This window comes from Salvelinus namaycush, chromosome 3 (genome assembly GCF_016432855.1).
Source record: "Salvelinus namaycush isolate Seneca chromosome 3, SaNama_1.0, whole genome shotgun sequence".
NCBI classification, from domain to species: domain Eukaryota; kingdom Metazoa; phylum Chordata; class Actinopteri; order Salmoniformes; family Salmonidae; genus Salvelinus; species Salvelinus namaycush.
The window spans coordinates 31103949-31131439 of record NC_052309.1 but is presented as its reverse complement, the minus strand read 5'-3'; the positions used below and the strand labels follow the sequence as shown (position 1 = coordinate 31131439).

The 27491-nt window shown below is 42.5% G+C and overlaps 1 protein-coding gene across 2 annotated transcripts in view; it reads left to right on the top strand.

Annotated features, from left to right (window-relative positions):
- Positions 1-26085, top strand: part of LOC120045202 (clathrin heavy chain 1-like) — a 72925-nt gene extending 46840 nt beyond the window's left edge. For both annotated transcript variants that reach the window (XM_038990175.1, XM_038990174.1), the window contains 21 exons: positions 146-268; positions 1175-1312; positions 1442-1606; positions 1855-2035; positions 4996-5159; positions 7991-8116; positions 8317-8459; positions 8681-8915; positions 9193-9315; positions 9568-9713; positions 9970-10153; positions 10960-11152; positions 11396-11553; positions 13509-13781; positions 13926-14243; positions 14497-14628; positions 14802-14912; positions 15355-15525; positions 15880-16101; positions 22875-22950; positions 24720-26085. In XM_038990175.1, the coding sequence (XP_038846103.1) occupies positions 146-268; positions 1175-1312; positions 1442-1606; positions 1855-2035; positions 4996-5159; positions 7991-8116; positions 8317-8459; positions 8681-8915; positions 9193-9315; positions 9568-9713; positions 9970-10153; positions 10960-11152; positions 11396-11553; positions 13509-13781; positions 13926-14243; positions 14497-14628; positions 14802-14912; positions 15355-15525; positions 15880-16101; positions 22875-22950; positions 24720-24856 (3519 nt within the window). In that variant the 3' untranslated portion in view covers positions 24857-26085. The remainder of the gene's footprint in view (positions 1-145; positions 269-1174; positions 1313-1441; positions 1607-1854; positions 2036-4995; positions 5160-7990; positions 8117-8316; positions 8460-8680; positions 8916-9192; positions 9316-9567; positions 9714-9969; positions 10154-10959; positions 11153-11395; positions 11554-13508; positions 13782-13925; positions 14244-14496; positions 14629-14801; positions 14913-15354; positions 15526-15879; positions 16102-22874; positions 22951-24719) is intronic.
- Positions 26086-27491: the final 1406 nt, after the last annotated feature.

The following is a 27491-nucleotide window of genomic DNA, read 5'->3' as shown; positions in this document are numbered from 1 at the left end:
TTGATGTATGAATGAAAGGTACGTGACGTGACAATGAAAGAGGGTTTAAAAAATAAAGAAATAAATACATACTCTAAATATGTACGTTGAGTAGGATGGTGCATTGGTAAATGTAACTATTGTCTTACTCTTCCTGTGTCGGTAGGTGGGCTACACTCCAGACTGGATCTTCCTGCTGAGGAACGTGATGAGGATCAGTCCAGAACAGGGCCTGCAGTTCTCACAGATGCTGGTCCAGGACGAAGAGCCTCTGGCTGACATCACACAGGTTGGTGGTGGGGGTGGGGAAGAGGTAGGATGAGTGGGAAGGGATGGAGAGGGATGAGATATAGGGGGAAGATGAGAGGGGTGAAGGAGGAAGACGGAAGGGAGAGATGAGGGAAGGCTAACATGCTGATCACACCGCTCGCGTTACAATGATTGTGTACATTTGTTTTGCACCTACACTGCTCGTGCGCGTCAACGAGTGTCTGCGTAGCCAGGCGCTAAAATAGAACTTGGTTCCATTTGTGTCGCTTGACGCGCTGCAAGTCCCGCTTTCCCGTCTCATTGTTTTTTAGTAGCATTTACCCACGTGGGTAATTGAAATATGAACTGAGGGCCACACTCCAGTCCATATAAAGATCGTAGAAGAAGCATGAAGGAGGAGAGATTACTAGAAACGAACTCGGTTTACACTTTTTTTTCTGTATATTAATTGTCAGAGTAGAGTACCTTGTGCATTTCAGGTAAAATAACAACTCAATGTTTATATCCCAGGACAAATTAGCTAGCAACAGCAAAATGCGTGCTATGGCGCACGCATGCTCCCGGTCTAGTCAGCATGTTAGGATAGAGGGAGAGTTTGAGGGAGAGGGGAACAGAACCTAGATGAGAGCATGCCATCTCTCTCATCCACGTCATTCACTCTCCACTATTATACTCCTTCTGTCTGGGCTTGGCAGGACTGTCTACTCTGAACTGTCAATGTGCTGATCAGATCTGGGTCAAATACATTGGTCAAAATTAGGATGCACTTGATTTAGTTTGACTGGTACAATGGAACCAATTAAATACTCCCAAAAGTGCAATCTCAAAGCTAAATCAAGAGTTTCAAATACTCATTGTAAGTAGTGTATTTCTGTGTCGTCTGTTGACAGTTATGTTGTTACTCTCGTGTCCCCTGTCTGTTCAGATCGTGGATGTGTTCATGGAGTATAACCTGATCCAGCAGTGTACCTCATTCCTATTGGACGCCCTGAAGAACAACAGGCCATCTGAGGGGCCGCTGCAGACACGCCTACTGGAGATGAACCTCATGCACGCCCCACAGGTACACACCCCACCCCCCTTACATTTAGATGAGGATATGATAGTCAAATATTCGGTTGCCCTAAAAACGAACGAGACCATAATTGACATTCACACTTCAACACTGTTCCATGCGTATCCTTCTCTGTAGGTTGCTGATGCCATCCTGGGCAACCAGATGTTCACCAACTATGACCGTGCCCACATAGCCCAGCTGTGTGAGAAGGCTGGCCTGCTGCAGAGGGCTCTGGAGCACTACACCGACCTGTACGACATCAAGCGGGCCGTGGTGCACACACACTTGCTCAACCCAGAGGTATGACAGCAGTACTCAGGCCAGTCCCCCCTCATGTGTCAGCTAGTGTAAAAAAAATAACCATGTCACATTAGTTTCAATTAGCACAGCTAGATGAATGTGACTGTCGTGTACTTCCTCATGACACTATCTAACTCTGACCCTACTTTCTTCTCTCATGCCCCCCCCCCTTTTCATCTCCTCCCTTTCTGTCTCTCAACCTCCTCCCTTTCTCTATCTGTCTCTCTTCCCTCTCTCCCTCCCCTTAGTGGCTGGTGAATTTCTTTGGCTCCCTCTCAGTGGAGGACTCTCTAGAGTGCCTGAGGGCCATGTTGTCTGCCAACATCCGTCAGAACCTGCAGATCTGTGTCCAGGTGGCCTCCAAGTACCACGAGCAGCTCTCCACCAACTCCCTAACCGAGCTCTTCGAGTCCTTCAAGAGCTTCGAGGGTGAGACATACAGCCACGCACACTATTTTACACTTCCCTTCCTCGGACAGGGTTCGAGACTGTGATCAAAACACTTGCATTTGCGACCCTTTGACTTAGCAGTGCGATACAATTTTTTTTTATTGGTCGCTAGGGTGCCAGCGCAAATATGTAGCTGGTCACGTTACTTTTTGGTTCACAATTTGCTTTTATTTTATTGTCTCGGTATTGAAAAAGTCTTTGTTGAATCTTGGCAATGCACAATTCAGTCATGCGCTGTTTGAATGAACATTTCTGAAGGTTTCCCAAAGAACCTTCCTAATTAAATGTTGTCTGCAAAGTAGGCCTACCTGACACAATGATATCATGATGATTTGTAACAATCGCTGGGCATTTGTTTTGCATACTCTGCCTTCACATGTAGCCTACACAACATTTGACATTACAAAAACATAGCTAGCCACACACAGCAGTCTCTTGCTAGGTGTGCAATTGAATTAACCTCTAGCGTCCCGCATTGCCAACATCCAGTGAAAATGCAGAGCGCCAAATTCAAATAAATTACTATAAAAATTTAACTTTCATGAAATCACACATGCAATACACCAAATTGAAGCTACACTTGTTGTGTATCCAGCCAACTTGTCAGATTTCAAAAAGGCTTTACGACGAAAGCACACCAAACGATTATGTTAGGTCAGTACATAGCCACAGAAAAACACAGCCATGAGTCACAAAAAGCATAAATAGAGATAAAATGAATCACTAACCTTTGATCTTCATCAGATGACACTCATAGGACTTCATGTTACACAATACATGTATGTTTTGTTTGATAAAGTTCATATTTATATCCAAAAATCTCAGTTTACATTGGCGCGTTAAGTTCAGTGATGTTTTGCTTCCAAAACATCCGGTGATTTTGCAGAGAGCCACATCAATTTACAGAAATACTCACTATAAATGTTGATGAAAATACATGTTATGCATAGAACTTTAGATAAACTTTTCCTTAATGCAACCGCTCTGTCAGATTTCAAAAAAGCTTTACCGAAAAAGCACACCATGCAATAATCTGAGTACAGCGCTCAGAGCCCAAACAAGACAAAGAGATATCCGCCATGTTGTAGAGTCAACAAAGTCAGAAATAGCATTATAAATATTCACTTACCTTTGATGATCTTCATCAGAATGCACTCCCAGGAATCCCAGTTCCACAATAAATGTTTGATTTGTTCGATAAGTCCATTTATGTCCAAACACCACCTTTTGTTTGCGCGTTTAGTACACAATCCAAACTGACGACCAGGCGAAAGTTCAGACAAAGTCATATTACAGTTCGTAGAAACATGTCAAACTAAGTATAGAATCCATCTTTAGGATGTTTTTATCATAAATCTTCAATAATGTTCCAACCGGAGAATTCCTTTGTCTTCAGAAATGCAGTGGAACGCAAGCTACCTCTCATGTGAATGCGCATGACCAGCTCGTGGCACTCTACCAGACCTCTGACTCAATCCCCTCTCATTCCCCCCTCCTTTATAGTAGAAGCATCAAACAAGGTTCTAAGACTGTTGACATCTAGTGGAAGCCTTAGGAAGTGCAATATGACCACATTTCCACTGTATCTTGGATAGGCAAAGAGTTAACACTACGAACCTCAGATTTCCCACTTCCTGGTTGGATTTTTTCTCAGGTTTTTGCCTGACATGAGTTCTGTTATACTCACAGACATCATTCAAACAGTTTTAGAAACGTCAATGTTTTCTATCCAAATCTACTAATTATATGCATATTCTAGCTTTTAGGACAGAGTAGCAGGCAGTTTACTCTGGGCACCTTTTTATCCAAGCTACTCAATACTGCCCCCTGTCCCAAAGAAGTTAAAGGGGAACTACACCCTTCACTTTTTTAATAATTATTATTCCCAGACCTCAGAGTTGGTTTCCTGATGTGGTTTAAGCATTGTTGTAGACTTAGAACGTCAATAAATTTGTTTCTATTAAAAAGTGTGATTTTGAGTGAAAACCTGAACTCGGAAACAGGGAAAAACTAACCCGGGAAAATGTAATTTACCAGAAGATAAAACAGATTTTAAAGGGCCCAACAACTGTAGACTGGCAAATGTACCTGAATGTCAAGCCCTGCAAGGGAATGCTAATTTTTAAAGGTCGTTTGTCATTATTAGCCTGGTTCTGTATGGAATACAGGCACATTATGAGAGACGGGTCAGATCAAAAATTGGTGTGACCAAATCGTGCTGGTGCCATCAACTGGAAAAAGTTGGTAGCACCAGTAACGGCAGTGGAAAAAGTTAGTCTGGAACCCTGTTGGATCACTCTTCCAGCTATATGCCCAAGTAGGCCAGAGGCAGCAGGATTGTTGATCGACTCAATAGAATGGCCTGGAGGGGTGGACACTGGGACTGGGCTGGACCTTCTTAGGCTCAGGGTAGACTAGAGACGAGGTGGCCAATCATAATGGAGCTACAGCTTAATAAACTAAGTGAGAGCGAGAGCCACTGTTTTCAATTGTCCAAAACAAACATGGTGGAAAGTGTTAGGGACAATGCCATTTGTCAAAATCACAAAGGGAAGAGTCCATTTAAAAAAATCTTTATCAGCTAATTCTGACTGTTGTTTTGTAATTATAGCCTGAAGTGTGACGTACATTTAATCAAACAAGGGGCGATGAGATGGTGACAGTAGTCGTCTGCTCCGGTCTCTTGGGGGGCAGAAGCAGCCCTCTCGTAATCGCTGTTCTATTTTCCCAGCAAAATGTGTACTATTGAACACGCTTATTGTTGTGTTCTTCATATTTCTCATGTTTTTTTTCTAGTATTACATTGTTATTGATTATTGCATTGTTGGTTTTTGAGTTTGCAAGAAGTGCATGTGACATTAAAAGATGTCCTGACGTGACTGACATGGTCTCTGGTACTGTATTTCCTCCTGACTGACATTGTCTCCATGGTGTCCCAGGTCTGTTCTACTTCCTGGGTTCCATTGTTAACTTCAGCCAGGATGCAGAGGTCCACTTCAAGTACATCCAGGCTGCCTGCAAGACGGGACAGATCAAAGAGGTGGAGAGGATCTGCAGAGAGAGCAACTGCTACGACCCAGAACGAGTCAAGAACTTCCTCAAGGTAGAATATGGAGTCTGGGGGGAGAAGGTATCTAGAGGGAGGTGAAATGTAACTGACTGAAGATGTACTGTACTCTCCCTTTTCGTTTTTACTTTTCTCTCCTTTCTGTCTTTCTTTAGTTTAACTTTATTCTTTCATTCTCTCTCGTCTGTTCTCGTGTGTTCAGTCGGTTGATCCCCTAGACGTCCAGACCGTTCTGTCGCTGAAAATCAATGATGACATGGTTTTAAATTTAGAAATTATATTGAAATGAAATTTACAAAACTTCTGTCAATCCTATTAATATGTATATCGGCCTGCTAACACTAGCATTCGTGAAACACTTTCATTTTTCTTTCAATGGTAAGAAGTGATGCCGGTTATTATCTCTTGTGCTTTTCTGTTGTCTGGAATGCAAGGATATGTACCAGATACATCTATCCCCAAGTGCAGGACTCCCTTACTATTTTATTTTCACTCCACACTTGACTTCTAGAGATACAGGATTAAACCTGGGATATGTATTACGAGTAAGACACAACCAGCTGCTGTACTAGGTCTGGGCAATATGGCCTATAAATCCAATCTCTTTTTACATTATTTTTTTTACTACATATATGGGAGATTCACGATATATACAAGTATGTGGACAGCTGCTCGTTGAACGTCTCATTCCAAATCATGGGCATTAATATGGAGTTGGTCCCCCCTTTGCTGCTATAACAGCCTCCACTCTTCTGGGAAGGCTTTCCACTAGATGTTGTAACATTGCTGCGGGGACTTGCTTACATTCAGCCACCTTACTAAGAGCATTAGTAAGGTCGGGCACTGAATCATGGCTCAGTCGGCGTTCTTATTCATCCCAAAGGGGTTCGATTGGGTGAGGTCAGGGCTCTGCAGACCATTTGTTCTTCTACACGATCTCAACAATCCATTACTGTATGGACCTCGCTTTGTGCATGGGGGCATTGTCATGCTGAAACAGGAAAGGGCCTTCCCCAAACTGTTGCTACAAAGTTGGAAGCACATAATTGATAGTTCCAGTGAAGGGAAATCTTAACTCATACTAAGGGGCCTAACCCTAACCATGGAAAAACAATTGTTCCTCCTCCACCAAACTTTACAATTGGCGCTGCATGCGGGCAGGTAGCTTTCTCCTGGCATCCACCAAACCCAGATTAATCCGTCAGATTGCCAGATGGTGAAACGTGATTCAACACGCCAGAGAACGCATTTCCACTGCTCCAGAGTTGAACGGCAGTGAGCTTTACACCACTCCAGCCGATGCTTGCCATTGTGCATGGTGATCTTAGGCTTGTGTACAGTTGCTTGGCCATGGAAACCCAATTAATGAAGCTCCCGGCGAACAGTTCTTGTGCTGACGGTGCTTCCAGAGGCAGTTTGGAGGTCGGGAGTGAGTGTCGCAATCGAGGACAGACTATTTTTTTCGCGGTCCTGTTCTGTGAGCTTGTGGCCTACCACTTCGCGGCAGAGCCGTTGTTGCTCCTACACGTTTCCACTGCACAATAGCAGCACTTAGTTGACCGGGGCAGCTCTAGCAGGGCAGAAATTTGATGAACTGACTTGTTGGAAAAATGCCATCCTATGAAAGTGCCACGTTGAAAGACACTCAGCTCTTCCGTAAGGCCCATTCTACTGACAATGTCTATGGAAATTGCATGGCTGTGTGCTCAATTTTATGCAACTGGTGTGGTTGAAGTAGTCAAATCCACTAATTTGAAGGGGTGCCCACATAATTTATCTGGATTAAAAATAAAAATAAATCTCTAAAGAAACTTTGTTGCGCAATTTAAAGGTCAATAAACTGCATGCAAAATTATACCTAGGCTAAATATAAGCCTTCCACAACCATAAGACCCACTAATAATACAATTATTTTAACAAAATATTTTAACCAGATTTTTTTTGTTGCAATAATCTGGTATTCAAGTCTGTCGATGAAATATATATATATTTTTTTAAGTAGCCAGCTTATCTTCATATTTAAAGTGTAGCCAACTTAAGAGTTATTTGCTTGCTAACACATTAGAAAGAACAGTTGAACGGTTATGAATACATCCTCCTGTCCTTCTCCAACTGTTTGAACAACGACGCTTGTTCACTTAGTTTAGATATTGAAATCAAGTACCTGGATAAGAAGATGCTTAGGCTATTTCTTAGAATGAGAAATAGTTGCCAATTCCTTGTATAAATGCGTCTTTATGTTTATTGCACGTTTTATAAAAGTTGTGTTTGTTCTGGAGTGGAATATTGGGAGTGTGTGGCAGTAGCTCAGTAGTACCTGCAGATGGAGTCCTAGGTCTGTACATGTGTGATTGAGCCATACTATAGGGTTTTCTTTTTGTTTCTCTCAATTTTTGCCTTTTTTTCTGTCAACTCAAACAAAATGTTTGCGGTACTTAACCATCTTCTAACCTCTCAGTGTGATGCCTCCCGTTTGTCGTACGAGTTACGTTCTTGATGTCTAATTTTCAAATCACTCGCGCAGGATCGTTTTAACTGGAAATAACTTCCCAATTTCATTTGAAGTGATTCTAATATGTATTTTATCATTAGTACATTAGTGGTTGTATGACCCCCAAAAGATTAGTATAACTTATTGCTCGGATTTTAACATTGAACCACTTGCTACATTCTTTGCTACTTTCTTAACATCTATACATACAGGAACTAAAAATAAAAAACATTTCAAAGCTTCAATACTAGCCATTATGATCACATATAGCCTGTGAATTCTCAGTGGTTAAAGCGTGTCAGGTTTGGCTGTGATCAGGTGTAGTCTCAGATGTCAAACTAACCTTGACCCCTCCCCCTGCTCTGTGATTGGACAGGAGGCCAAGCTGACCGACCAGCTCCCGCTCATCATTGTGTGTGACCGCTTCGACTTTGTCCACGACCTAGTCCTCTACCTGTACCGCAACAACCTGCAGAAATACATTGAGATCTACGTGCAGAAAGTAAGTCAAACTCACACACTAGCAAGCATCTACGAGACAATACTTGTCTACATTTCCAAAATGTACCAACTTTCAAACTTGATATTCTCAGATTCTAACTACAGAAACTATATTTATTAGCACACTCGAAAAACACCCCCACACTCAAAATGCAGTGTCCAGGAATGTGTGTGCAGGATATTGACATGTATGTGTGTTAGGTGAACCCCAGCCGTCTGCCGGTGGTGATAGGAGGGCTTCTGGACGTGGACTGTTCTGAGGACGTCATTAAGAGTCTGATCCTGGTGGTCAGAGGACAGTTCTCCACTGACGAACTGGTGGCCGAGGTGGAGAAGAGGAACAGGTACAACAACCCCTTCTCATCAGATGGCAAAAAATAACCAGTAGTTAGAGGGGTGAAATGTAGCTGGTACGTCAGCCCCAAGCTCCCAACCTCTTCAAACACCAGATTATCAGAACAAAAGTGTCTTTATAACTTAGTCTTTACTATACTAGCTGTGTTATCAGTAGTAGTCAGCAGGCTCATCTCTCCCTCTCTTTCTCTCTCCCCTCCTTTTCTTTCAGGCTGAAGCTTCTCCTGCCCTGGCTGGAGGCCCGTATCCATGAGGGCTGTGAGGAGCCCGCTACCCACAATGCCCTGGCCAAGATCTACATCGACAGTAACAACAACCCTGAGCGCTTCCTGCGTGAGAACCCCTACTACGACAGCCGCGTGGTGGGCAAGTACTGTGAGAAGAGGGACCCCCACCTGGCCTGCGTGGCCTACGAGAGAGGACAGTGTGACCAGGAACTCATCAATGTCAGTAGTCTATTCTTCCTCTCCTCTTTCTTATAGGAAATAGTTTCATATATAATTACATTTGTTACAGAAAGGCATTGCGTGATAAATTATCTACGTTGTTATGCATGATTTTAACCGACTTTCGCGTTCAGTATCACTGATCTGAAACCAAAGAATAGACTTTCTTTGGTTAAAATCATTGAACAGGGAAAAGCAATACTGGGAATACCCTACATATTATGTTATTTCAGAATGTGAGGTGAGAGCCTGGTGGAGTAACTGTGTTTCCTCTCAGGTGTGCAATGAGAACTCCCTGTTCAAGAGTCTGTCTCGCTACCTGGTACGTCGCAGGGACCCGGACCTGTGGGCCAGCGTGCTGCTGGAGACCAACCCCTTCAGAAGACCACTCATCGACCAGGTAGGACCCCCATCTTTCTGTTACCCCTGTGCCATCTCTGAACCAGGTTTGGGGTTGATTTTCTGTACAATTTATGAATTGTAAATTGACCTAAGTTTTCGACTAGGATTTTTCAGTTAATTCATTGAATTTCAGTTCACTTCTTCAATTGAGAGTGGAATTGGGCCGAACCCTACTGTAAACAATAAAGGAGTTTGAGGTTCATGCGTCTACTCATGACCCTGTCTAAATCTCTTTTTCCCTCCCTGTCAGGTGGTGCAGACCGCCCTGTCTGAGACCCAGGACCCAGAGGAGGTGTCAGTCACAGTCAAGGCCTTCATGACTGCAGACTTGCCCAACGAACTCATTGAGCTGCTGGAGAAGATCGTACTGGATAACTCAGTCTTCAGTGAACACAGGTAACAGAGCTCTTAGTGCTCTGATACCTGTGCTCACTGTAGGCTGGGCTGTCCATTGTGTGTCTTCTCTCTCGGTCTTCTTTCCATCTTTGTTATAGTTTTCCAAATCAATCAAATCAAACTTTATTTAAAGTACATTTAAAATCAACTTTACACATACAATTGCTGAACCTCACTACGGTGAATTCCGGAATGGTGCATGATTATATGGTGTTTTTGTGTGTCAATGCTGAGGATAGTTTGTGTGTTGGTCCAGAAACCTGCAGAACCTGCTGATCCTGACGGCCATAAAGGCGGACCGTACCCGTGTGATGGAGTACATCAACCGCCTGGATAATTATGACGCCCCAGACATAGCCAACATCGCCATCAGCAACGAGCTCTTCGAGGAGGCATTCGCTATCTTCAAGAAGTTTGACGTCAACACATCTGCTGTGCAGGTGAGAGATGAACCCTAACCCCCACAAACTCCATGGAGTAGTCATATCACGCCTTTCTATCTCTCTTATGGCTGTCTCAATGTCAGTAGTCTTGTGTCGCTTGAGCTTCCATTCCCCCTCTCCTTACGTTCAGTATCACTGATCTGAAAGTATTGGACAGGTGAAAGATAGGGGAGGGGATATCGAACAGGTGAAAGATAGGGGAGGGGATATCGAACAGGTGAAAGATAGGGGAGGGGATATCAGACAGGTGAAAGATAGGGGAGGGGATATCGAACAGGTGAAAGATAGGGGAGGGGATATCGAACAGGTGAAAGATAGGGGAGGGGATATCGAACAGGTGAAAGATAGGGGAGGGGATATCAGACAGGTGAAAGATAGGGGAGGGGATATCGAACAGGTGAAAGATAGGGGAGGGGATATCGAACAGGTGAAAGATAGGGGAGGGGATATCGAACAGGTGAAAGATAGGGGAGGGGATATCAGACAGGTGAAAGATAGCGTATGGGGAGGTTGGGATTTTAACCTTTCCTGTTTATACTGATTTTATTATTACTTAAACTCTTATGTATTTCAGTTTTTTTCTTGTTTTGCGTGGCAGCCTACGGGTACATGATTTCTAAACTTAAAAATGTAAATAGATAATGTACCTTTAAAACCCCCCCCCACCAACAAAAAATTAAAAGGTGGTATAAAAAAAAATCTAATAAAGGAAAGGTGTTGAGAAGAGGAAGCTAGTCAACATGATTGACACACACCGTCTGATTTCCTGTGATGTTGACTCCCCTGTTGTCGCTCCTCCCCAGGTTCTGATTGAGCACATTGGGAACCTGGACCGGGCCTATGAGTTTGCTGAGCGTTGCAACGAGCCAGCCGTGTGGAGCCAGCTGGCCAAGGCTCAGCTGCAGAAGGGCCTGGTCAAGGAGGCCATTGACTCCTACATCAAGGCTGACGACCCCTCTGCCTACATGGAGGTGGTACAGGCCGCCGACCAGAGTGGTAAGGATGGTGGGGCAAACCATAGCTGGGATAGGTGGGGGCAGGGTGGGATAATGGGCATTTGAATGGGTAAAATCACCCAAAGTCAGTGAATAGTCTGCAAAATGCCCAGCTGTTTTTGGTGACTTTCTGTAATCATCATTGGCTCACTGACTGACTGACCTCAGGATCCAAGGTACTGTAAGACTCCCAGCCTCTCTTAGCTGACTAATGGTTGTTCTGGTGTGTGTGTGTGTGTGTTAGGTAACTGGGAGGACCTGGTGAAGTTCCTTCAGATGGCTCGTAAGAAGGCCCGGGAGTCCTATGTGGAGACAGAGCTTATCTTCGCCCTGGCCAAGACCAACCGCCTGGCTGAGCTGGAGGAGTTCATCAACGGACCCAACAACGCCCACATCCAACAGGTACTGTAGACAAATCAATACATGTACTGTACCTAATTAACTGGCCACTGAGTATGTATTCACGAGATGACTGATAGCGGGCGCTGTTCTGAAGTCACTGTTCATTATGACACTCCCACTTTACAGTATTTCAATGTTTCAAGGACAAATAAAAAGGTTGTTTTAGTGGGCATTGCGACATAAGAACTAAAATACTCCAATGTTTTTAATTTTCCATTTTTGAGAAATGATTGGCTTCAGTTCATTTCATACAATACTATGTGGTGTTTAAAAAAGTATGTATTAGTGTATAATGAAAAAAATACATATTAATCGACCAAAACCTGTAGCTGTTGAAATGTAAACATGTAGCTCAACTCTCTACACTACAACACAATGTCGATTGTATAAAGTAAAGCTGGAGAAGATAATCCATTATCCCATAAATGTTTTCAATATTGCTGACCAATTTAAGCTCAATCTGGTGTAAAGTTACTCCCCCATGAAGCCAATACATAGACATTGCAATAGAGTCAAGATCACTAAATGACGCTTAGTACAAAAGCCTAAGACCAGATTCACTCACACTATAAAAAACACTGGGTTCACCGGTGGCCTTGTTTTGTACACAATATGTCATGTAGGTACTAGGCTGGCTGCTAGCTTTAACTACATTCATTGTCAATGCAGAATATTTGTTCAACAGTTGAAAGGACTATTAGAAAATCCACAAGAACAGCAGTTCAATTGTACATACACACAATACACAGACATTTGCTTACATGCGTTGCTATGGTTACACAGTACCACACGCTGTCAGGAGCAGTCGGTCTCAGATAGAAAAAGTTAATTTTGGTGCTTTCATATCAAATGTTTTCCAACATGCCTTGAATTGGTGCTGGCTGCATCCATATGCCGCACATTGTGACATTGTTGGCTATTTTAAATGTGGGGATATAATTTTTTCCCTGAATAGCTTCTTTCCAAAGCCCTGAAAGGAGTAGGATTATGGTGGCTTCAAAAACTCTTATTGGCAAAGACCTAGCGTAAGCTATCCAGGTTTTTAATACGTCGTTGCATCCAACGGGTACTGTAGACCAAATTGCATACAACAGGTACTGTTACTATAGGCCTGACTGCATACAACAGGTACTGTTACTATAGGCCTGACTGCGTACAACAGGTACTGTTACTATAGGCCTGACTGCGTACAACAGGTACTGTTACTATAGGCCTGACTGCGTACAACAGGTACTGTTACTATAGGCCTGACTGCGTACAACAGGTACTGTTACTATAGGCCTGACTGCGTACAACAGGTACTGTTACTATAGGCCTGACTGCGTACAACAGGTACTGTTACTATAGGCCTGACTGCGTACAACAGGTACTGTTACTATAGGCCTGACTGCGTACAACAGGTACTGTTACTATAGGCCTGACTGCGTACAACAGGTACTGTTACTATAGGCCTGACTGCGTACAACAGGTACTGTTACTATAGGCCTGACTGCGTACAACAGGTACTGTTACTATAGGCCTGACTGCGTACAACAGGTACTGTTACTATAGGCCTGACTGCGTACAACAGGTACTGTTACTATAGGCCTGACTGCGTACAACAGGTACTGTTACTATAGGCCTGACTGCGTACAACAGGTACTGTTACTATAGGCCTGACTGCGTACAACAGGTACTGTTACTATAGGCCTGACTGCGTACAACAGGTACTGTAGGCCTGACTGCGTACAACAGGTACTGTAGGCCTGACTGCGTACAACAGGTACTGTAGGCCTGACTGCGTACAACAGGTACTGTAGGCCTGACTGCGTACAACAGGTACTGTAGGCCTGACTGCTATATTAAACGGTGATATGATTTTTCGCTCCTAGTTCACCAGGAAATCATTTGTTTTCCCGAACAACTCCTTATGTAAGATGTTGATTGACAGTCATACGATTCTCCTCTCACCTAAGGTCGGCGACCGCTGTTACGACGAGAAAATGTACGACGCGGCCAAGTTACTGTACAACAACGTGTCCAACTTCGGCCGCCTGGCGTCCACCCTGGTTCACCTCGGGGAGTACCAGGCGGCGGTAGATGGGGCGCGCAAGGCCAACAGCACTAGGACCTGGAAGGAGGTGTGCTTCGCTTGCGTGGATGGGAAGGAATTCCGTCTGGCCCAGATGTGTGGCCTCCACATCGTGGTGCATGCTGATGAACTGGAGGAACTCATCAACTACTACCAGGTAAGACTGATACACACACGACCCACTCGGTCTCGATGCACCTTATCCTTCTTGCTGCTAGACGCTGTCATGGTTGTTTGTATTAAATTTGTGTTTTCAGTGTAGTCAACTTGAAAAATCCTAATTTCGTCCACCTCTGTTCAGGACCGTGCTTACTTTGAGGAGCTGATCACCATGCTGGAGGCAGCCCTGGGGCTGGAGCGGGCTCACATGGGCATGTTCACTGAGCTGGCCATCCTCTACTCCAAATTCAAACCCCAGAAGATGAGGGAGCACCTAGAGCTCTTCTGGTCCAGAGTCAACATTCCAAAGGTTCTGCGGGCGGCGGAGCAGGCTCACCTGTGGGCGGAGCTGGTGTTCCTGTACGATAAGTACGAGGAGTTTGACAATGCCATCATCACCATGATGAACCACCCCACAGACGCCTGGAAGGAGGGCCAGTTCAAAGACATTATCACCAAGGTACCAGTCATTGCTGTGTGGGAACTATGACAAAGCTTGACTTAATGTGATATTGTTCAGTGTTTCTTTTTTTTTTAAACTACATTGAAACCTCTCAATACACTTACAATTATAAAACAAAGGACATCAACAATAGATGAAACAATTTAAAAAGTAAAATGTCAAAATTGTACATGCATGCATATTGGCTTCTCTTCATAATACTTTCATACATGACAATCTCTCCTTTACTCTCTTTCCTGTGACTGTGTAGGTGGCCAACGTGGAGCTGTATTACAAAGCAACTCAGTTCTATTTGGAGTTCAAGCCGTTGTTACTGAATGACCTGCTCATTGTGCTGTCCCCCAGACTGGACCACTCCCGCGCTGTCAACTTCTTCAGCAAGGTGAGACAAGCTCTCTGTTCCCCCCCTATCTGCCAACACAGGAAACTGAAGCATTGATACCTTTTATAGTAGTTACTCTAAGACTGTGAAACAATATGTATAGTACAGTACACTCTGCTTAAAGTGAATGCAGTTCTAGTAATCAACGGTGTGTGTGTGTGTGTGTGGTCCAGGTGAAACAGCTGCCCCTGGTCAAGCCCTACCTGCGCTCAGTACAGAACCACAACAACAAGTCTGTCAATGAAGCACTTAGCAACCTCTTCATCACAGAGGAGGACTATCAGGTTTGTGGTAAAAAAACAATTGTTGGTTACATTGTCAAACAAGGAAGACACACATTTTCCATTTTTTTTATGCAGGACTAGGCTTAAAGAGATACTTCAGGATTTTGTCAATGAGGCCTTTTCTATTTCCCCAGTCAGATTAACTCGTGGATACCCGTTTGTCTCTGCGTGCAGGTTGAAGGAAGTTGCTAAGTAGTGTTAGCACAATGACTAAGTCTAGGATAACTGCTAGCATGCTAGTAGATGCCATAGACTTCCAGTCATTGAGTTAATATTAGCTCGTGAAACTACCTCTTAACTTCCTTCATAATGGATACAGGCACATACAAATGGTATCCATGAGTTGATCTGACTGGGGAAGTAGATAAAAGGATACTTATTATTGCCAAAACATTTCTATTACCTTGTTCACGTGAAACCTTTCTTCCCTCCGTGGTCTCAGGCTCTGAGGACGTCTATAGATGCCTATGACAACTTCGACAACATCTCGCTGGCCCAGCGCCTGGAGAAACACGAACTGATGGAGTTCAGGAGAATCGCTGCGTACCTCTTCAAGGGTAACAACCGCTGGAAACAGAGTGTGGAGCTCTGCAAGAAGGACAGACTCTACAAGGTAATCATTCATTCCCTTCTCCTTACCAGGGCTTGTTTCTCCTTAGACTGCCATTCACTGGGGAAAGTGCCATTGTCATTTAACGTAATTTGTTAGGAGAGAGAGGTGGATAATGGGAATTATTTTCTGGTAAGGTTAGTGGTTAAGATGATTGTTGGTGTACTTTGTTGCAAATCAGAAATTCCCAATGGGAAATTAAAGTTATGCCTAGGTGGAAAAAGTCCTATACTTTCTAGGCATTACTAGATTGCGCCACACCTGCCAATTTGTCTTGGTATCTACCTTCCCCTCTAATGTATCAAGTCACCTCTCCTGATCTTGAACCTCCTCCTCATAGTTCCCATTTTCCTCCAGGATGCCATGCAGTACGCGTCAGAGTCCAAGGACATTGAGCTGGCTGAGGAGCTGCTGGGCTGGTTCCTGACGGAGGACAAGAAGGAGTGCTTTGCCGCCTGCCTTTTCACCTGCTACGACCTGCTGAGGCCAGACGTGGTGCTGGAGACGGCCTGGAAGCACAACATCATGGACTTCTCCATGCCCTACTTCATCCAGGTCATGCGAGAGTACCTCTCCAAGGTGGGTGGCTGTTTGGACTTGGCTATGTGGAGTGTTGAGTGGGCTAAGCCAAATCGGGCATGGTGGTTTTATTCTACGGGTCCAAGGGTTGTGTTCATTAAGGCACACAATGGAAAATGTCAGTTTTATTCCATTTGGTGGCTAATGAACATGACCCAGGTCTGCTTTCAGAGGTAGTTGGGTGAAGTTTCCCCTAGTCATTGATCTAGGGTCAGTTTGGAATGTCTTACCCCAAAAAGTTAAAGCGGCAATCAGCAGTTGAAACGACAACAAATTAAGTCCGCGCCCCTGTTTTGCTAAAAGCTGAAGGATGGGACTGGAGAAATGTAACCACTCTAAAATTCAGACAGCTCTATGAATGCAAGGACTGACAACAAAATCATAGTTTTAACCATGTTTTGAGGTTATATGTTTACATTTACTTTGTTTACAAACATTGGAGTAAAACAAGCTGATATTGTGTTCTGATGGGGTATGACAGTTGAACTAAGCTCATGAAGCATTTAAGTTATATTCTCCACAAATCAATTGGTACACATTGTTAAATTTTAAGTCCAAAAAAGGATGCAGCAACTGCTGATTGCCCCTTTAAAGTTAGGATTGAGTGAAAATAAGCTGATCCTAAATTCCATCGTCCACTTTGACCCAAAGCCATTCAAACACTGTGCAGTAATCTTCTGTTACAGTCAACCACTTTTAGCAGTTGGCCATGTTTGAAAAGCCACTTAGTCAGTAGCACAATACCTTATTTTTATATGGCAAGTTCAGTTTCTACCAGAGATTCTTCAATGATTCCATTAACTCAGTCCAGCAGTCTAGACTTCGCAGCACGTGTGTTGTAATAGAAATATAATTACTGAAATCAGTAGAATATTCTATTTAGAATATAATTATATGTGTGGCATGCCAGTAGACTCTATAGGAAGACAGTTATTTATTTTGTTTTTCTATCAACTTGCCTTTTTATTTTTAGTGCCTTGTCTCTTCTGTTTGTCTGAGTTTGATCAAGCTAAACAAACCTCTGCTCCGATGCCTTATACTCATGCCATTAGTTTGAATTTCCCCTCTTTTGTTAACCATTTTACAGCTTTTTTGTTAACCCTTTCCATATCAAAGACAGTAATTGATTAATTTTTTTAATGCTCTGACAAATTAAACTGCATCTGAAATTAAAATGCAATTTTAATACAGTGCAAGTGTATTGTTGATGCATTGTTTCAAGGTGGTGTCCCCTCTGCTTTGAAACGATCTTTAGTTCCTCTCTATAGTCCAATTGTTTGTTTTCTTGTCATTGATATTAAGTGCCAAGTAAGTGGAGCTCGTCATTGGATGCTGCATGTGGGACTGCTGTGACTTGAGCATGTCTGTCTGCACACCTCAACCACAGCCATATCTATCTCTCGATCTACAGTACCAGTCAAAAGTTCAGACATACCTACTCATTCAAGGTTTTTTCTTTTCTTTTTACTATTTTCTACATTGTCCTCAACTATGAAATAACACATGGAATTATGTAGTAACCAAAAAAGTGTTATTTTGATTTTCTTCAAAGTAGCCACCCTTTGCCTTGATGACAGCTTTGCTTTCTCTCAACCAGCTTCACCTAGAATCCTTTTCCAACAGTCTTGAAGGAGTTTCCACATGCTGAGAACTTGTTGGCTGCTTTTCCTAAACTCTGCGGTCCAACTCATCCCAAACCATCTCAATTGGGTTGAGGCCGGGTGATTGTGGAGGCCAGGTCATCTGATGCAGCACTCCATCACTCTCCTTCTTGGTCAAATAGCCCTTACACAGCCTAGAGGTGTGTTGGGTCATTGTCCTGTTGAAAAACAAATGATAGTCCCACTAAGAGCAAACCAGATGGGATTGCATATCGCTGCGGAATGCTGTGGTAGCCATGTTGGTTAAGTTTGCCTTGAATTCTAAATAAATCACTGACAGTGTCACCAGCAAAGCACCATCACACCTCCTTCCTGCTTCAAGGGGGGAAACCACACATGCGGAGATCATCCGTTCACCTACTCTGCATCTCACAAAGACTCAGCGGTTGGAACCAAAAATCTCAAATTTGGACATCAGACCAAAGGACAGATTTCCACCGGTCTAATGTCCATTGCTCGTGTTTCTTGGCCCAAGCAAGTCTCTTCTTCTTATTGGTGTCCTTTAGTAGTGGTTTCTTTGCAGCAATTCAACCATGAAGGCCTGATTCACGCAGTCTCCTCTGAGCAGATGATGTTGATGTATTTTACTTGAACTCTGAAGCATTTATTTGGGCTGCAATTTGAGGCTGGTAACTCATCCTGCAGCTGCGGAAACTCTGGGTCTTCCTTTCCTGTGGCGGTCCTCATGAGAGCCAGTTTCATCATAGCCCTTGATGGTTTTTGCGACTGCACTTGAAGAAACTTTAAAAGTTCTTAATTCCACAAATTAATTCCACAAGAAATTCCACAAATTAACTTTTAACATGGCACACCTGTTAATTGAAATGGATTCCAGGTGACTACCTCATGAAGCTGGTTGAGAGAATGCAAAGCTGTCAAAGGTAATGGGTGGCTACTTGGAAGAATCTATTTTGATTGAACACTTTTTTGGTTACTACATGATTCCATAAGTGTTATTTCATAGTTTGTCTTCACTATTCTACAATGCAGAAAATAGTAAAAAAAATAAAATAAGAAAAACTCTTGAATGAGTAGGTGTGTCAATGTTTAAATAGTACTATATATATGGATGATTTATAAACCTAATTAAGTTGATTTCCTCTACAATTTCATTAGACAATTAGCTTAATGCAAGGGTTGTTTCCTCGTCATTGCTGCTGCCTCCCGCATTGTTCTCAATCCCAATATGCTGGTTAACTTCGCTATTGTGCACATACAGTAGCAACACGGGGAAAGGTGGCAATTCTACCGCACACTGAAGATTGTTTCAGAGCCGCAGACAGTGACCGTATCCAACGCTGGAGAAAGCGCATTTGTTATATAATATTATTTGATTTATTAGTGTTGCACCATTTGTTTTTACATTATATAACATATACAATTTCAGTATGACATGTCTTAGTGATGGACTGTGCCATCCCTGTGGACTCCAATGGATTAGTCCACTGAGACAGGCGCGAATCAGACCGGTGTGTTGTGCGCCTTAACAAATGTAAAAAATAATTGGACTGCTCGACTAAAGAAATCTCGGTCGGCCAACAGCCTATCGACCAAACAATCGACCAAATGGGGTCAGTCCTAAGCTACATATTACAGTGCCTACGGAAAGTATTCAGACCCCTTGACTTTCCCACATTTTGTTACGTTAGCCTTATACCCTGACTACACCGCTCGCGTCGCAAAATAAATGTAGGAATCTGTTATTCAATTATTGCACCCACACTGCTCGCGCGTGTCTGCGTTGCCAAGGGCTAAAATAGAAGTCATTCCTAATTCTGACGCAGATCACGCTGCAAGTCCTGTCTCCCATCTCCTCATTGGTTTATAGAAGCAGGTACCCACGTGCCATCTCCTCATTGGTTATACCCACGTGGGTGATTGAAAGACAAATTGTGTTGCCGGTGTAATACTATGAAAGTTTAGATGCCAATCACCATATAAGTTCAAAGATGAAAAACCTGGGAGGAGGAGAGATGACTAGAAATGATTTGGTTGACCGTTTGTGTGGATTAATTGTCGGAGGACCTTGTGCATTTCAGGTGCATTCCAATGGAGGATGCTAGTTCTAGCGTGTCTGTCTATCAATAGAACAGGGTTAATGCAGTCTGGACTACTCTGCTCTCAATATTTTAGTACAGCTGTATACTAGCCTACTAAATTGACACCAAGTAGTGCCTTCTGAGTGTCCTCTCAAATGGACTCTCACCGACTGGGCAGCCAAGCACTGTAGTAGATCTGTAGTTACTCAACAATGACAACCCTTAATCTGAGGAAGTCTGCCATTGGTTTCCAGTCCTGACCTTTCAACCCACTAAAGCACCCTTGATGCCCCAAGAGTGTCTGAGAGGAAAGTACATTTTGTAGAATAAGTTGGAACATCTTTTAATGAACTCCGTCTTGAGTCTCCTCATACTGCCGGCACATAGTTAAGACCTTTCAAGGACTGCAAACCAGTTGTAGACTGCATTTAACCATAGTACTGAAACTGTGAGCCAATAAATTATTGTTTGTGAAGAGTGCAGTTTTTTCAAAATGTTTCAGAAATTACACATTTTGTAGTGATGACGTTTATATATTTAAGTAATAAGGGCTCTATGCACGACGCATCGCGTACTGCCTGGATACAGCACTTAGCTGTGGTATATTGGTCTTATACCACAAACCCTTGAGGTGCCTTATTGCGATTATAAACTGGTTACCATTGTAATTAAACCAGTAAATAGTACTTCTTTGTCATACCCATGATTTATGGTCTGATACCACGGCTTTCAGTCAACCAGCATTCAGGGCTCGAACCACCGGGTTTACAATTAAAACTTTGTCATGTTTATATTGAAGTATTGACAGTGAATTAGAAGCAGAGCAACAAACAAAAATCAGTCTAAGTACATTTTTCACAGGCAGTAACTGGAAAGTGCATTCCTTCAGACTTTTATACTGTATCTAAGAGAGTATGTACTCTGTTTAGTTTCTTCAGAAAGTATTCACACCCCTTGACCACATTTGTTACAAATTGGGATTAAAATGGATTTAAGTCTTAACGATCGACACAATTTTTATTTTTTAAAGATTAATGAAAAATAAAATGATCTTGATTTAGATTAGTATTCAACCCCCTGAGTCAATACATGTTAGAATCACCTTTGGCAAAAATTACAACTGTGAGTCTTCTTCGGTAAATCTAAGAGCTTTTCACACCTGGATTGTACAATATTTCCACATTATTCTTCAAGCCCTGGTTGGTGATCATTGTCATACGGCCATTTTCAAGCCAAAACTGTAACCAAGCCACTCGGGAACAGTCAATGTCATCTTGGTAAGCAACTCCAGTGTATATTTGGTCTTGTGTTTTAGGTTATTATCCTTTGAAAGGTGACTTCATCTCCCATTGTCTGTGGGAAAGTTGGATTTGCCCCAAACATAATGCTTTGTTTTCAGGACAAAAAGTACATTTCTTAGCAGTATTATTTTAGTGCCTTATTGCATACAGGATGCATGTTTTGGAATATTTTTATTCCTTTTCACTCCATCATTTAGGTTAGTAGTGTGGAGTAACTGTAGTTGATCCATCCTGTTTTCTCCCATCACAGCCATTAAACTATAACTGTTTTAAAGTCACCATTGGCCTCATGGTGAAATCCCTGAGCGGTTTCCTACCTCTCCAGCAACTGAGTTAGGAAGGACGCCTGTGTGTTTGTCGTGACCGGGTGTATTGATACACCATCCAAAGTGTCATAACTTCACCATGCTCAAAGGGATATTCAAAATCTGATTTATTTTGACCCATCTACCAATAGGTGCCCGTCTTTGCGAGGCATTGGAAAACTTCCCTTGTCTTTGTGGTTGAAATTCATTACTCGACTGAGGGACCTTAACAGATACTTGTGTGTGGGGTAATCATAAAATGTTTTAAATAAATCTTATCCACTATTGTGAGTACATGTGACTTGTTTAGACTTGCAATAACAAAGGGGTTGTACACTTATTGACTTCAGCTTATTGATTTTATTTGTATTGTGTGTAGATCAGTGGCACAATCTCAATTAAACACAATGTGGAAAAAGTCCAGGGGTGTGAATACTTTCTGAAGGCAATGTATGTTTGTGTGAGAAACGGGTAATGGTACCTGCACTTTTGGAAATGTTCTCTGGTTTTAAAATATGCATGTGATAAGAGGCCATGCCATTGAGTAGCTAGGAGACATTGCTGTTGGCTGTGCCTTGCTGTTGGTTGACGGGAATAAGAGTCCTTGAGTGGCTGGACTACAAATCATCCCAAGCTTTGACTCCCTCTGCACTATAGTACTTATGCCTCTTTCATGCACACTTTTAACCAACTAACAACTACTGTAGCATGTTGCTCTTCTTTCAATGAAGCCTTAGCTTGTTGGGCTTTACTGATGTTCCTAACAAGAAGTATGGAGGGAATTCAACCCACAGCTAAACATAGTGAAGAAAAAGGGGATGTATTTTAACTTGCACAAAATGCATCTTGCCTCTGACCGCAACTTTCAAAAACAATTTGTTTTCTTCCTAACAATGTTTGGAAAGCTGCTATTTTTACTGCTATGCTTAAAACGTCACTCCCAGGATTGGAGTTAATGGGCTGGTATTGACAAGCTATAAACTAAGTATGTTCGATTTATGAGGAAGGTTGAATGGTTCTTAGATAAATCAGTGAAAATACCATCGGGTAGTTGGCATTCCTGCTTTTGCAGGCCTGATTCATACTTGATATGGGTTTAGTTCTCTACATACATAGCCATGTTTATCTATACCGAAAACTTCAAGTACAGATTGGTGGCTGAATGGGGGGACCAAAGTCAATTGAGTCTTTTTCCAGTCACGCATATCTTAATGCTCATTTTTCTTAACTAGTTTTAAATGTGTGACGAAGAGGCAGCTCACAGCAGCCTTGTATGTGTTAAATAAAAATCACCTAAAATGTACACACTTTACACACCGGGAACGGTCCTGTCCATCAATCACTTAACATTAATTTAACTACTAAATGAAAGAAGAGTCAATGAAGACTTTTCCAGCACATCTAGTCTTCTAAGGCCTGCCTGCTTGTAGCTGTGTTTCATTGTGTTCTTTCTGACCTCTATTCCAGGTGGACAAGCTGGAGACCTCCGAGTCCCTACGGAAAGAGGAGGAGCAGGCGACAGAGACCCAACCCATCGTCTATGGTAAGTACCTCGCGCATCATTCACTACCAGTGTTGGGGGTACCGTGTTACAAAAGTATCAACTCAAATTTTATTGGTCACATACACATGGTAATGCGAGTGTAGCGAAATGCTTGTGCTTCTAGTTCCGACAGTGCAGTAAAATCTAACAAATTCACAACGACTACCTTATACACACAAATGTAAAGGGATGAATAAGAATATGTACATATAAATATGGATGAGCAATGGCAAGATGCAGTATATACATATGAGATGAGTGATGTAGGATATGTAGACATTATTAAAGTGCCGTTATTTAAAGCTTGCCTGCGCATGCTCTGAGGACGCGGCTAGGGATGCCGACAGTGGCACTGTATTGTCCTCAAAGCGAGCAAATAAGTTGTTTAATTTGTCTGTGAGCAAGACGTCGATGTCCGCGACAGGGATGGTTTTCTTTTTGTAACCCGTGATTGGCTGTAGACCCTGCCACATGCGTCTCGTATTTGAGCCGTTGAATTGCGATTCTGTCTCTACACTGACGCTTTTCTTGTTTGATTACCTTGCGGAGGGAATAGCTACACTGTTTGTTTCCGGTCGCCTTGCCATAATTAAAAGCGGTGGTCGTACTTTGTTTTGTGCGAATGCTGCCATCAATCCACTGTTTCTGGTTAGGGAAGGTTTTAATAGTCACAGTGGATACAACATCACCGATGCACTTGCTAATAAACTCGCTCAGAGTCAGCGTCAATGTTATTGTCTGAGGCTACCCGGAACATATCCCAGTCCACGTGATCGAAGCAATCTTGAAGCGTGGAATCCGATTGGTCGGACCAGCATTGGCTAGACCTGAGCACTGTTTTCGTTTGTCTATATGCTGTGAGCAACAAAATGGAGTCATGGTCAGATTTGCATGCATCACAGAAGTTAGAGGAGCAATGGTCCAGAATGCGACCATTCGATATGCTGATAGAATTTAGTAAACCTTGTTTACATTGGAGAAATGTCGTGGCAGCAGCAGTCCATAGAAATGTATAGAGGGTGCACCTTTAATCTTTGCCATTGATCGGTTCTGTGAAAGCAAAGCCCCATAGGGGGCTTTTCCGTGTAGTGGCAAGTGTGTCCTCTATACATCTCTATGGGGCCGTGTAAGTGCGGTCTATAACCAGAAAAGAGTCAATCTGTACAAACTGATCAACACACTTGAACGGAGACAAATAGTCCAGAAAGATGACTCATTACCTAGCCTTTTGTACAGCAAGTAGTAAAGTTTTGACTCAAAGACAAAAATTAAATGGTAAAGAGAAATGTATAAAATGGTACGTAAATTTTTTGGAGGTGTTTATTGGTGATGTGTATAGGGCTGTCTCTGAATCACAATTTTGAGATCCGTATCATTCATAATAGTTCCTGTGTCAAAACGCTGGTATTTCTCCTCATAGGTCCTGATAATTTAAAATGCTGAGCCAACATGTTTTCAGCACTTTTTCTGTCCATAACTGATCAAAATTAACTTCCTTGTCCCTCTGCAGCAGAAAGGCGATAGTAAAGTGAACAACACATTTAAGCTTCCATGTGGTCCATTGGTTTGAATCTGGCCCACTGCCCTTTGACTCAATCTCAACAGTCTCTCTGTTCTATAAAAAACTGAAAATATATGAAAGGAGGATTGCCCCACTCCTTCCTTGGCACTCTGGAATATTGACAGTTGCGCTGTGTCTTGTACACCATGCTCAAACAATTTTGTGAATGAGTAAACAAATCTAATACATGTGTAACTCTCTCCTCCAGGCACACCCCAGCTGATGCTGACTGCTGGCCCCAGTGTGCCCGTACCCCCCCAGCAGGCCTATGGCTATGGTTACCAGGCCCCTGCGGGCTATCCCCAGGCCCCTCAGGCACAGCCAGGCTTCGGCTACAGCATGTGAAGGCCCTTCTGGAGCCTGGAGCCCATCCTTCCATCTCTCCCCCCCACTCAGCTCAGTCCTTCACCAGCCATTACCATCTTCTACTCACAACATACAGGGGATTCCAACAAGCAGTTATTACTGTTTTAATTATAGTTTTCTTTTTTGTCATGAAGGACTCAATTTAATTTCCATTGTCAAAGAAAAGGATTGGATGACAAGGATTTTTTCCCACATTCCATTATATTTACTAATGTAATTTGTCCATTTTTATTTTTATGTACAATGAGGGGGCTTGTGGGAAGAGCGAGTCCTTAATAAAGGTCTGTTGTGAAGCATCTGATTTGCACTCTGTGGTGAGAAGAAACTCATGTAGATGTGTGAGCAGCTTGTTCTGTCAGTCTGTAAAATGCATATTCAGAAACTAAAGTTACAATGTTCTTCTATATTTGAACACGACTACCGCTTCCATGAACCACAAACCAACTAGAAACACTACGTACAATACCAGTAATGACCTACACAGGGTTGAGTAGCTCTAGAGAGAAGAAAATTGATTTTAAAATGCATACAGACATGATTTCCAAAAGTGAGTTTTATCCTTCCCATCCCAAGCATATGCACGTTCTCCAGTCAGACCGTGCGGTGTAGAGATGAACTCTGCTGCGTGTAACAAACCTTTCCTTTCCTCGTGCTGTAAAGAGTGCTCTTGTGTGGGACCATTCCATTTAGGAGGGATTGATTACTAGAATTAAAGAAGCCCTGTTCTTCAGTTCAGTTAGACCTACCGTATGTGTTTTACTAACCACACCTTGCACCCTGCTCCAGGTCACTGTTCTGGAGTGTACAGAAGAGAATATAAAACATAATAGCCTCTGTCCTGCCAGGTTTTTTTTCTTTCTTTGGCTGTATTCTGTATCCAAAATGGCACCCTATTCCCTATATAGTGAACTACTTTTGACCAGGGCCCATAGGGGTTTTGCACTATGTAGGCAATAGGGTGCCATTTGGGACACAGCCTTTGTTTGCCCTCTGATCTAATTAATCACAGGACTGGTAATTTGGTGTTTTTAATCGAAGGCTTGCGTGTATACAAAGACATTAATCTACCCTATACTCTCTAAAAACAAATTACTTTAGATTTAAGCGTGCTCTTAAATAGATTGTGCGGAATCTGGATCATGATGAATGAAATGGCGGTTTTCTTTTCCACATAAAATAAAGGCTTCTTGTTTGTCAAGAAAAGTTGGGTCAAGTCTTGTTCCCTTAACTTTGTTTTGTCAGACTAACACACATCGACCGTTCGCAGTAGATCACATGCTGGGTGTCAATGATTGGTGGCGACTCAAGATTTAGAATATATACGGCCATCCGCTGTGCACGGTCGACATTTGTGATGGTCTCTTACATCTTATGAACCTTCTCATCAAGGCATCCTGTAGGGAAAATCCATATCACTCCACATGTACAATACAGTACGTTTTAACTACAAGCCAGTGCTCAGATGAGTTTGGGGTAGTTTAAGCACAGCCAAAGTGAACTGTATGCCTATTGGGTTGGTGTATCAGTTACTGCTAGAATGCCAGTCTATTGACAGCATACTGAGTCTGTCTGATGTTCAAAAGTAACCTATTCTATTAGGGGATAAGTGTACCGCAGTATGAGTCATAACCCATAAAACAGGGAAATGGTTCAAATTGTCTTTCCATAAGGGATTTTAGAAACACTTAAGGGCTAAGTTTCATGTAGGCTTACCCTGGTGTGACAAGTGAAAATCTCTAGGGCAAGGTAACTTATTAATATTCACCTCCCAAAAATGAAACTGATCTGATCGAGGCAAAGGTAAGAATCTTGGGATTAACTATAATGTAGTAATGAATCAATGTCTTATTTCAGAATTGTCCATCTTCTGTCTTGTGCAAGTTTTAAATTGACAATACCTGTCAGCTAGAGATGTACAGGAGCTTGCTAATTAGCATTTTCAAATCAATAAATGGAGACAAATATATTGATAACCATGTAAATCTCTTGGACAAGGTGACTTATAAAAACGTCACGGTAAACCTACAGGGGATTTTAGAAACACTTCAAATAAGGGCTATGGGAAAAACGATTACAACCATTTCCCTACTTGACCGCTAGGTTTTATGACCCCACTGTGGGGCTCTATTCCGACCCAAGTTAAGCGCACATAAATGGAACATACTTCTCTCTACGTGTGTTCTGACCTTGAACTTCGTTTGGGGTGGAGATAAAATAAATTAAAATGTGGCGGCGGTGTGTCTATAGACGCGCCGTATTCTGACCTTGACTTAATTCTCCTAATAATGCACGAGGAAACATGAATAAGGTCTAGCGAACCTATCGGTTCCGAGAGGAAAAAGCATTACTTTTTTTTTTATACCCCAGATAGAAATAACACCATTGTCAATGCACTATAATTTACAACTTGATAAGAGATTAAAGTAAATGAGTAATCCGTTTGGGAAATGGAATTGTAAATATGACACGTTTCACCGTATCACTGTAGTCACATGACCGCAAACTATACCAAATAAAAAAACTCAACATGCAACAATTTCACTGACAGTTCATAAGGATATCAGTCAATTGAAGTTTCATCAGCTGTCCAGGTGGCTGGTCTCAGACGATCCCG